Here is a 12,518-nt window from a genome sequence, read left to right as displayed (position 1 = left end):
GACAGAAAATGTATGTTCATTGAAGGACAGTCATAATGTTAGTTAAAATACAAAGTGCAAATAAATCAACTACTAATTTACCATCATATTGTAGCATGGGTTAAATCAACATGCATCCACATAAATCACCTTGCAGATATATACTGAATCAGCAAAAAATCAAGATATGTGAGTATTTGTAGAAAGATTTTGTAAAAACCTGCCTGTAAAAATAATTTATGAAATTAACTTTCAAATACAGTGCTTGATAATGCATAATAATAATTATGCCTCACCATTTTATAAATATCTGGAAGCACATTCAAAATTTTATGAATACAAAAGTGAAAGTGAAAACATTTTTTCCCCTAATAGTTAAAGGTAAAAAGTTTTTTCTTTTTCTTTTTAGAACAGAAAGTCACTGAAGCAGAGACAAACATCTTAAAACAATTCATACAACATTTCCATGTGGCATTAAGATGCATTTGTGTGTACCAGCTGAGATGATCTCAAATGCATCTCCTGTGAGCACTTATAATCATGGGAGTGCAGTAATGTGCACACATACAGTCAAACCAGACAAACCATGTTACCTTGCTTCCAAGCAATAGGGTAAAGAAGGCGAATGAAACAAATAAAGACAACAGCTCTGAGTCTGATAGCACCACTTGTGATTGCATCATGAAAATGCATCTTAATTCCAGGTGAGATCAGGGCCAAACAATATAGCAAAATAGTTATTACCTTACAAAACATAGTTTTGATAGAAAGCCTTGCTTGCTGTATGAACTCAAAGTGTTTGGTACAATTGAAAGGAAACAGCCAACAAACTGATTGATAAGTTTAAGGTTTGCATGTGATTTTCAAACATGTTTTCAGAGAGAATCGCTTGCCGCAGGCTGCTCTTTGACCGTGTGCATGCTGCATGCTGGGATCCTGTTTGGCTGGAGTGTTTTACTGTAGTGGGACTGCCAGTCTCGTTCAAAGACAGCTTTCATCCGTTCAACTACAGTCGAGTAGTTCTGCTCCACCTGCTGACTGATCACCACACCAACACCGGCGCTGTAGACAAACTCGTTGCCCACCCAGTTTAAATTCCCTGAGAGCCCAGAAACATGGTTTTAGGAGAAGAAATTATTCAAACATGTTTTTTCCCCCCTCAATTCAACTCAAATCTCAATTCACATTGTGCCATCAGCAGCTTCATCAATGCGGAGGATGTTCTCACCTATATACACAGATCTGTCTGTCACCATGTATTTGTTGTGATTCATTCCATAGAGATGTCCATTGCTCTGCTTCTGTGGAATGAAGAACTTCTACAAAAAGAAGAACAGAGTACATAGTTTGTCAGTTTCGGTCCGTACGAATGACAGTAGTCCAGCCTAGAAGACACTAATGAAACAAAAGCTGATAATTCACAATCATCCATGTCTCAGATCACTTGATGAATTTTGTATCTGGACATGAACACAAATGAAAAATAGACTGTAGCAAATCATATTCAAATAAATGGCTATTGACTTCTATATCTTGTCTGAAATCAAGTGGAAAGCAGGGATCTGTCCCCCTGATTCATCATCACAATTTAATTCTATGCACTAAAAATATTTATTCAGATTCATTCAGTGATTTGACTCTTTCTCGAGGCCAGTGGCTGTTCTGCACAGCTGCTCATTTAGCTGATGCTATCTGTGTCTATGACCGTATCACATTGTCATATCACAATAAATGAGGAAGCTGTTATGGTACACAGTTGAATAGAAAAGCAAGCTTCAGTGCTGTGCACTAAATGAGAAGTTTAATAGCATTCAAATAACAGCATTAAAAACACAATAATAATACAATAATTTAGAGGGGAGCTATTATGCCCCTTTTTACAAGATGTAGCATAAATCTCAGGTGTCCCTAGAATGTGCAGTGTTGGGGTAATGCATTACAAGTAACACAAGTTACGTAATCAGATTACTTTTTTCAAGTAACTAGTAAAGTAATGCATTACTTTATACAAGAAAATATCTGAGTTACTTTTTCAAATAAGTTAAGCCAATTACTTAGTTTTCCCATTTATTGACTGACAAGTCTTCTGTCCCCTTGTTGAGAGAAATCGGGAGTAAGTGCAGAGATGTTCTGTAAACATGATATTACTGTAGTTCAAGACTAAATATAAACACGCATTTACCCATCTCACTCGCAAACAAACAACAACAAAAAAAAATAGATTCACATAAAAACAGTGAAATACAAACTCAGAATATGATGCAAAACAACAATACTTGAATATGTTATACAGAAATCCTTCATGAATTTAGACAAATAAGCAATAATTACTTTAGGTAAGTTAAAATTTGTACTTCAATTCTTTTATTTTTTTTGCTGAAGAGTGTTGAACTTTCTTCTCCTGTGTTCTTCTGTACAGATGTGTATTTACTTTCCCTTCAGCGTGAGGCTTATTCATTTCACTTTTTGGTGTGAAAGGGCTTTTACATTTGCTAAAAATATAACTTTTTATATTAAAAACCAACAAGCAAGCCCTACCCGGATTTAAAAAGCAATGCAAAAGTTACTTTTTAGGCAGTAGCGCAATATTGTAATGTATTACTTTTAAAAGTAACTTTCCCCAACACTTCACACTGTGTGTGAAGTTTCAGCTCAAAATACCCCACAGATCTTTATTTATCATGCTCATGTGACATTGCAGTTCTCCAAAATCGTGAAACACACAGAAAGCCGGCTGTGATGCAACGCAAGTCAATACTAAATTCTCTTTTGCATCTTATTGCGCTTAAACTGTCATATACACACATAGTTCACATAAAAACTATCTGTGAACGTAAACAGCTGGGACAGAAATCACATGTGTATATTAGATCTGTGTATTAAAGTGACAGCAGTAATTTACATTACCTACTGCTGTCTATGTCACAGAGTCACAACCATCACAGACCAATTACCACCCATCGTCACCAGATCAGCACGCTCCACCTTCTCGTTCACTTTCCCCAGAGTTTTGATTCATGGCACCTGCACCTCATCATCAGCACTCACTATAAAGAGTCACCTCTCCTGCAATCCCTTGTCTGGTCTCATCCTTACGAACTCAACAGACTCCTTACCTGTTAGGATCCAATGCATTGGTATACTCAGTCATCCAGAATCCGTCATCTTTTACCCGTCATCTGCTTCCGATCCAGTCCTCTGCAAGAGATATATCTCCAGCTAAGTCTGCATCCATTCTGCTCAATAAACTCTGTGTTAATACTACTCACCTGTCTGTCTCCATCTGTTGTGTGACCATAACGCAGGGCTTCACGGAGAATGCCGCGAATTGTCCGTCCGATCCCTTCGCGGATCTGGTTAACACTGTTCGCCTGTCTCTCTTGCCTGACACAAGCGGAGTGTCAGAGGAGAATTCTTCCCCATCTATGCCTGTACTGTGGAGGAGAGGGTCATGTCATCACTGCCTGCCCGGTCCGACCACCTCGCCCAGAGGTGAGTACTATTCAACTTCCACCTCAAATAGCTCCTTTAGTTCGAACAACTGTACAGATTTTAACTCCACACATCTGTGTTTCAGCGCAAGTCCTCATCGACTCGGGTTCAGCTGGGAAATACATCTCCCCCCAAATTCTCCAGAAACTAAAGGTCTGAAAGAAACGCTGCTCCCAGGACCGGAGAATTCACACCATCCAAGGAAAACCGTTGGGCCGTGGTCACATCAGGCACTTCTCTTCCACACTGACGCTCTGCATTGGATGCCTGCACACTGAGGAGATCGCGTTCATGGTGCTGGAAGGATCCACTGCGGATATCATCCTGGGATGCCTGTGGATGTTACAACACCATCCTAATATCAACTGGAACACCGGTGAAGTACAGCAATAGAGTGAGTCTTGTTTCCACGCATGCCTGTCATCTGTCCCTAAATCACCCATTTCTCGTTCTCGACCCTCCTCCAAACAGAAACCTACAGCTCTCTCTATCAATTCGACCACCGTCAGGAGCACTGAAGTGGAGCACAAGGGAGAGATACCTCTGGAATACCGGGCGTTCCAGGATGTATTCAGCAAACGGTTGGCAACCCAACTTCCTCCTCATCGGCCATGGGACTGTGCAATCAACCTGCTACCTGGGGCTACTCTGCCCAAAGGCAGAGTTTACCCACTGTCCATCCCAGGGCAGAAGGCCATGGAGGAGTACATTCAGGAGGCACTTCAACAACACTATATTTGACCATCCACATCCCCTGCCGCTTCTAGCTTCTTCTTCGTTACAAAGAAGGACAGAGGCTGACGGCCGTGCATAGACTACCGTCATCTCAACTCTCAAATGGTGAAGTATCGGTATCCACTTCCTCTGGTCCCGGCAGCTCTGGAGCAGCTACGGGGAGGTCGCATATTCTCCAAGCTGGACCTGCGAAGCGCATACAACCTAATTTGTATACGCCGGGGTGATGATTGGAAGACGGCCTTTGTTACACCATCTGGGCACTATGAATATCGGGTCATGCCGTATGGCCTATCCAACTCTTCCTCTGTCTTCCAAGGTTATACACATATAGGTGTTCTGGGAGTTCCTCCAATGATTGGTCATCATCTACATCGATGATATCCTCATTTACTCCCAGAACCTGGCCGAACATCGCCTCCACGTCAAGCAGGTCCTTGAGAAGCTCCGCCATCACCATCTCTATCTCAAGCTGGAGAAATGTGAGTTCCACACCACCTCCGTGCACTTTCTGGCTTATGTCATTGACCAAAATGGCATCCAAATGGACCAGAGGAAGGTGGAAGTGATCCGGAACTGGCCTCAACCAGCTACCGTCAAGGAACTACAACGTTTCCTAGGATTTGCTAACTTCTACCGAAGGTTTAGAGACACTGGCTGCAGAGAGCTAATCACCATTTTGAGGTCATCACCGATCACTGGAATCTCGAATATCTGCGAGATGCAAGGAGGCTGAATCCACGCCAAGCCCGGTGGGCGTTATTCTTCACTAGATTTGATTTTACGGTCTCGTATCGACCTGGAGACAAGAATTGTAGGGCTGATGCCCTGTCACGCCTTCATCAACCTGAGCCTGATAAGAATTTTCCTGAACCTATCCTCCCTCCAACCATGATTGTCAGCCCGATCCTATGGTCTATTGACGAACTACTTACCCAAGCTAACCGCTCTAAAGCCAGGAGGTCCAGAGGGGCATCTCTATGTACCACCAACCTATCGTCTACCCCTCATGGACTCAGCTCATACGTCTCCGGGCTTTGGACACCCAGGTAGTCTATGTACCCTCTCACTCTTACGTCATCGCTACTGGTGGCCCACCATGGCTCACAATATCTCCCGGTACATCAAGGGATACTCGGTCTGTGCCATTTACTAACACTCCCCGGAGACTTCCAGAAGGAAAACTGGTTCCTCTGCCCATTCCAAACCGTTCGTGTTCCCATCTGGGCATTGACTTCATGACCGACCTCCCTTGCTCTGATAATTATACCTGTGTGTTTTTCATCGTAGATCGTTTTTCAAAAGCATGCAAACTCATTCCTCTCAAGGGATTACCTACTGCATTCGAAGAGGCAGAGGCCCTCTTTCAGAATGTATTCCGTCACTTTCAGCCTTCCGGAAGACATCATATCGGATTGTGGTCCCCAATTCGTCTCTCGAGTATAGCAAGCCTTCTTCAAACTGTTGGGAGTGTCAGTAAGCCTTTCCTCTGGTTAACACCCTCAAACTAACGGTCAGACCCAGCGAAAGATTCAGGAAATTGGGAGGTACCTGAGGTCCTACTGCCACCAGAACCAGGACAGCTGGAGCCAGTTCCTTCCATGGGTGGAGTATGCCCAGAACTCCCTAAGACAATCCACCACAGGGCTCACCCCATTCCAATGTATCCTTGGGTACCAACCGCCGCTATTCCCCTGGTCGGCTCAGCCCTCACCCACTGGTTCCAGCAGAGCGAGAGAATATGGGACTCAACTCATGTGCATCTCCAACAGGCAGTGCGGAGACACAAGAAGCAAGCTGACACCCGGAGAAAATCAACCCCTCGCTATCAACCTGGTCAGAAGGTGTGGCTCTCGACACAGGATATCCGTCTCCGCCTGCCTTGCCGTAAGCTGAGTCCTCGGTACATGGGTCCATTCACTGTGCAGAGGCAGGTTAATGAGGTCACCTACAGGCTAAACTTTCCACCTCACTACCGCATCTCACCATCTTTCCATGTGTCGCTCCTTAAACCTCACTCTGAACCCCACAGAATCTGGTGGTGATGAGGCACCTCCTCCTCCTGAAATTGCAGACGAGGAGACCATCTATCGGGTCCGGGCCATCCTCGATTCGCGGCGACGGGGTCCCAGGCTGGAATACCTCACAGACTGGGAGGACTACTGTCCAGAGGAGCGTTCCTGGGTCGCTCGTCATGACCTCCTCGATCCGGCGCTCCTCACACAATACCACGCTGAACACCCAGATCGCCCAGCTCCAAGGGGTCGAGGTAGACCCTGTCGTTGTCAGCGCTCCATCGTCAGGAGCCGACCATGGAGGAAGGGATACTGTCACGGAGTCACAACCATCACAGACCAATTACCACCCATCATCACCAGATCAGCATGCTCCACCGTCTCGTTCACTTTCCCCGGAGTTTTGATTCACGGCACCTGCACCTCATCATCAGCACTCATTATAAAGAGTCACCTCTCCTGCAATCCCTTGTCTGGTCTCATCCTTATGAACTCAACAGACTCCTTACCTGTTACGATCCAACGCATTGGTATACTCAGTCATCCAGAATCCATCATCTTTTACCCGTCATCTGCTTCCGATCCAGTCCTCTGGAAGAGATATATCTCCAGCTAAGTCTGCATTCTTTCTGCTCAATAAACTCTGTATTAATACTACTCACCTGTCTGCCTCCGTCTATGCTTTTGACATGTAAATAATTAAAGAAAAACAGAAAATTACTCAGTGCTCTTGGCTGAATAGTGGCTCACTCAGGGGAGGAATTAAGCTAATAAGGCAGAGATTGTTACCAGTCATGGGCGGGGCCTGTTCAAATTAAAAAGTGATGTGACGTGCAGCCAGTAGTGAATAGTGAACACACACCCGGAGCAGTGGGCAGCCATATTGTTGCGGCAGCCGGGGAGCAGTTGGGGGTTCGGTTTTTTACCACAAAAGGGTGGTTGTGTACAAACACATAACTGTGTTCAAAAACAATATTAAAATAAATATTGCATAATAGGTCCCCTTCAGATACAATAAAATAATACAGTAAAGCAATGTTTCAAGTAAAATGATTTAAGTGCAAAAAACTAAAAGTGCCCCTATTATGAATATTTCATGCAGTGTGTTATGTAACTGTATGGGACTGTATATGGTCAGCAAAGTTGTAAAGCTAAAAGTGCACAATAAATAAAGTCATTTTCCCCCAAAAGAAAGAATCGAAAAAACATGGTTACTATACTTTTACCATAGGCCTAATAATACCATGGTTAATTTTCCTTAGGACAAAACATGACTCATGATAATGCAAAAACATATTTGGTATCAAGATTTTTCCATAAAGATATATTCAAAATGTAGCTATTATTGTACTAATTTTGACATTTAGGCAAGATAAAACAATAATTTATTGTTCTAATGTAAAACTTAAATTTTTCTAATATAAATGTAGGCCTATATAGAATGCACTCGTACAATCCCAGTGCTCTCTCTCTCTCTCTCGCTCTCTCTCTCCCTCACACACACACACACACACACACACACACACTCAGTTTACTGTGTTCAGTCCATCTGACCTGCATGCCTTTGGAGTGTAGCATGCAGCATACACACAGTGTTGTACATTTTCTCTCTTTGATGGAGAAGAAGCCAATGTGTATCCTAAAGATCAAAACTGTCCAGGTAATACAGAATTATATACACCTTAGAGTCCTCAATATCAATACACCAGTTAGCTTGAAAAGTAATTCAAAGCATATTACAGTTTTTTTTTTTCAACTGCTTACACACAAAATCTTTACTTGTCACACAGTTTCTGAAAGCTGACACTCAAACAGCAGAAGCACACACCAAATCTACAAAACCAGACACTAATTCTCGGACTTTGACTCAGTTTTCAAATTCATAAAACACTTTTTGTAAAACACAACACACAATTCTCTATGTAACTGTAACGGGGCTGACGAGACATGAGACGTGCGGATCCATATGCAAAGCTTTATTACAAAACATGGTCAGTGAACAGGCAGGGTCAGACAGGGGCAAACAGGTATGGCAAGGGCAAGACAAAGCAATCCGTGGAACAAGCGTGGGTCGATGATCGGCGAACAGTATCCAAAGGGGCAAGGCAGAGAGATAATCCAGAGACGAGAGCAATAATCCAAACAGGGAGCGAACAGAGTCCAAACGGCAGAGGCAAAGGGTAAATCCAGGAAACAAGAGCAGGGTCAAACACGGCAGGAAAACAAGGCAAGACTATGACAATGGCTATGTAAATTTGCTATCGCTTGGAGAGTGATAAATGCAAATAATACTCGGCAGCGAGCAAGAGCAAGTCCCAGGCTTATATAGTGTGTGTAATAATGAGAATCAGATGTGTGTGCTCAGTGTGATGAGTGAATGGTGACAGCTGTGATCTGTGCAATGGATGATGGGTATTGCAGTCCAGAGAAGTGTGGTGTGAGAGTCACTGTGCTGAGTGAGTGACATCTGGTGGTGATTGTCCGGAAGAGCATGGACCAGATTTGTGACAGTAACACACAAAAATCTAACAGGAATTAATATTATGGCAAATGTGTTTGCAAATGTTTGCTTTTTTGTGATATTTTAAATGCAGTGCTTCATTTTGCAAGAGATGTGAGGCATTTTGCATTTTGTGTGTGCAGTTCTTAGATTTGAGTGTAAAGTTTTGAAAAAAAGAGGTAAAGTTTTGAAAATGTGTGTAAGCAGCTGAACAAAAACTGTAAGAGGGCAATTGTACAAATGGGTTATATCAAAATATGAGCACATTCAATGTTCACAGCATAATCTAGTTCAGCTATCCTCAACACTGGATGAACAAACAAACCCTCTAAAACAATTCATAAAACAAACAACAGATCAAAAATTTTTTTTTTTTTTTTTTTTGCTGTCCAGACTTTCAAAAACCCATCTGGATATGCAAAAAAATAAAAATATATATAATTTTTACTGACAGTCTAAACCTGAACAAGGTTTTAGCATCACCACTACCTCTTAACTCTGCTTGTTTGGCTTCATGCCATATGTGACCCTGCAGCACAAAAGCAGTCATCAGTAACACAGGTATATTTGTAGCAATAGACAACAATACATTGTATGGGTCTAAATGATGCATTTTTCTTTTATGCCAAAAATCATTAGGATATTAAGATCATGTTCCATGAAGATATTTTTGAAAATTTCCAACCGTAAATATATCAAAACTTAATTTTTGATTAGTAATATGCATTGCTAAGAACTTCATTTGGACAACTTTAAAGATGATTTTCTCAACATTTAGATTTTTTTGCACCCTCAGATTTTCAAATACTTGTATCTCGGCCAAATATTGTCATATCATATCACATGTATATTATACGTCAGCTTTCAAACGATGTATAAATCTCAGTTTTAAAAAATTGACCCTTATGACTGGTTTTGTGGTCCAGGGTCACATATTGGGTCTTCATAAATGTACCGCAGGCAACAAATAGGATTCTGCCCTTGGACTCGAATATGAATGGATTTTTCTGATTCTCTGAACTGAGCTCTCCTGATTGACGGTGTGCTTTCTGTGGACGCTCTTCACCACCACGGATAACTCCTGTTGGCCTGGGGAGGGGGAGTGTGTTAATTCATTCGTGTGTGCACAAGTATGAGTGATCTGGCTGAGTGTGTGGTGTGGGAGGGGAGTCGGGGGTAGTGAACATGGTAAAATGCCTTATTTATGTGTGCCGTGTAGCTTTGTGTGCTGTTTCCAATATGGAGCACTATTGATGTATTGAACCTGAAAAGTCATTGTGTTCAGATGATGAGGGGTTGTTGATGTGGGGTGTTGCGCGCTATTCTTTATCCTTTTTCCTATATTTTCCATTTTCATTTTCATTTTAGTTAAAGTTTTAGTAATTTTGTTGCATTTTTGTCAACTTTAGTGTTTTTTTTATTTGCCTTTATTCCTTTTTAGTTCAGTTTTTGTTATTTTAATACATCAAGTGTACTTACACCTGTATCTGCATTATGAGTTTTATTCTTTCTAATTGAAATAAAGAGAGTGTTTCCCTTTAGTAAAAACGATTGACTGCTCTGAAGTATTTTGACAGACATACTGTAGTGCATAGACTTCATTACAATATCACAAATTATTATAACATATTCATTGACTCCAGCATTGCCTTGGCTAGTCGTGCCCTGCCATGCATTGAACTACAGTATGTTGAGCTACAGTATACTGTTCTATGCACTACCTGATGGATATTGTGTGAAACACATCAAATTTATTGAAATTTTAAGAAGAGCACCTGCAGGAGACCACTTGTCCATTAGATTGGAAATAGTAAATCATCCAGGTATTGCTCACATACTGTTTCATGAAGACAAATGATTCTGATATACTATTCATCACATGCACTGTTTTTCTTAATATTAGGACGTTTGCTGTTTTGGACACATCTAGTACTTTTTTGATTCTTAAATAAATCAGCATTTTCGAATAATTTGATTCAGACAGACACCTACTGGCACAATGATGTAAGCTGCAGATTGAGTCACTGTAAAATCTCATGCACGGATGCACAGACTGACAGTCAGTCTGAAACAAACACAGACAAGCGGAGTGATACAAACAGAGAAAAGTCCCAGTGCTGTTGATCTGTCACAACCTATCAGATTTGAGGATGGCAGTACAATGTTAAACAATGATCACAAGTGAACAATAGTTGAAGAACCTCAGTAACCCTTTTACATTTGCTAATCTTTGATAGATGCACACTCACCACCTCCACTGAGCAGCTGACTGACTCTGTGCACAGTGCTTTGAGAGACCACAGGAAGTTCATCGTCAGCGGCTCAGTCTGCTCCCAACAGCTTACTAACAGGCGTAATTTGATGCTTTTTTTCAGAATCAAGGCTTCTCGGAGCATGTTGTCAATGCGTGACCAGTACCTGTTAAAGTAAATAGAGTAAACATCAGTAATGCACTACACTGCTACTACTATCAATAGTGTTATAAATGAAGTAGCCAAGGTTTGGCTTGTTAGCACGATCCCATTAGAAATGCTGGTAGATGTCATAACTACATCTGATCTAAAAAAGCGTCTTCCTTCCTGCAAGGACATTTAGCAGGTATTCTGACAAACGTATTTATATATCTCAATTTTTTTATTTTATTTCTTATATTATGTTTTGCCGGTGACACATTCTCTTAAATGTGTGTAATGAACACATTCTTCCTGTCCTCTGTCTTTGACGTCACAGCTCAGGATAATTACTGGGAAAGGGTTTAAGACTGTGTGTCTTTGTGATGTCATCAGTCAATTAATGAGAGTGACATGACATTAATATTCAGATGACTGAATTTAAAAATAATTCTGTCCCAAGTTCCCATGAGCCACTTTCAGATTAGCATGGTCCAGTTAGCCTATTCCTATTGAAGCTGGTGTAAATATCTTAGCCATGTATTCTCATAGAATACATTTCTTCGCAAGCATCATTTAAATCAAGTCTTATATGTTAATATTAATGTTAGATATCTTGGTCATGTCACAGGACTCACCTGGGTTGGCTGCGGTTGAGCATTGGTAGATAGTTGGTTATAGAGATGTAGATAAATGTCTCAGCCTCTTCAATGACTCTGTTAATAGCCTCGAGGTCTTTTGTCCGGTCTTTTCTGCAGAAAACATCTGGAGAACTCTAGCATGACAAATGATAAAAAAACTGAATTATTTAACAACGTGTGGCCAATGTAGTCAGCTTTATCAGTCCTATGAAGTAATACTTGCAGTGTATTTGCATACAGTGAGGTCAGAAAAGTCTCTAAAATCCACATGAAAACTATGATCAACACTGCTGAAGTGCAAGGCTATAAAAGCACCACCAAACATGCATTACATGAGAGCTTACATGAACACTGCCACTTGTTTTCCCTGCGTGTCCAGTACATGACCATGAGAGCAGCAGAGATTCATCTCTCTTTTGAAATATAACGCATCTCAGTGTCAGGTATTTGATCAAGTGTGAAGCAGTCAGGGAACCGATTGCAGCTGCCAAGCTATTCCAGAAGCTGCAGACATTGATAAACGATTCTTGTTCATTTTCTGTGAGGACTCCATCAATAAATGGTGCTGAAATGCTGCATTTCTAAGCCCCGCTCTGTTTATACTGTAGTGTGCTTATAGACCGCAAACACTCGTGGTCTTCATTTCATTTCATTTATTTAATCAGGGACAATGCACCTTAATTGGTAGTTTTCAGTCACGTGACCGGTTCGAAGACTTGGAGGGCAGAACTGTCACAAATCCTGTCTATGAACTTTCGTTTAATCA

The 12,518-nt window shown here is 41.5% G+C and overlaps 1 protein-coding gene across 1 annotated transcript in view; it reads right to left on the bottom strand.

Annotated features, from left to right (window-relative positions):
- Positions 1–854: 854 nt before the first annotated feature.
- LOC306882148 (inactive phospholipase D5-like) overlaps positions 855–12,518 on the bottom strand; it is a gene marked incomplete at both ends in the record, with an annotated part of 57,187 nt that continues 45,523 nt past the window's right edge. The window contains 4 exons of the mRNA XM_079436630.1: positions 855–1,078; positions 1,208–1,298; positions 10,971–11,139; positions 11,750–11,886. Coding sequence (XP_079292756.1) covers positions 855–1,078; positions 1,208–1,298; positions 10,971–11,139; positions 11,750–11,886 — 621 coding nt within the window. The remainder of the gene's footprint in view (positions 1,079–1,207; positions 1,299–10,970; positions 11,140–11,749; positions 11,887–12,518) is intronic.

This window comes from Barbus barbus (assembly GCF_936440315.1).
Source record: "Barbus barbus genome assembly, chromosome: 16".
Classification (NCBI taxonomy): domain Eukaryota; kingdom Metazoa; phylum Chordata; class Actinopteri; order Cypriniformes; family Cyprinidae; genus Barbus; species Barbus barbus.
This window is presented reverse-complemented; position numbering and strand designations above follow the sequence as displayed.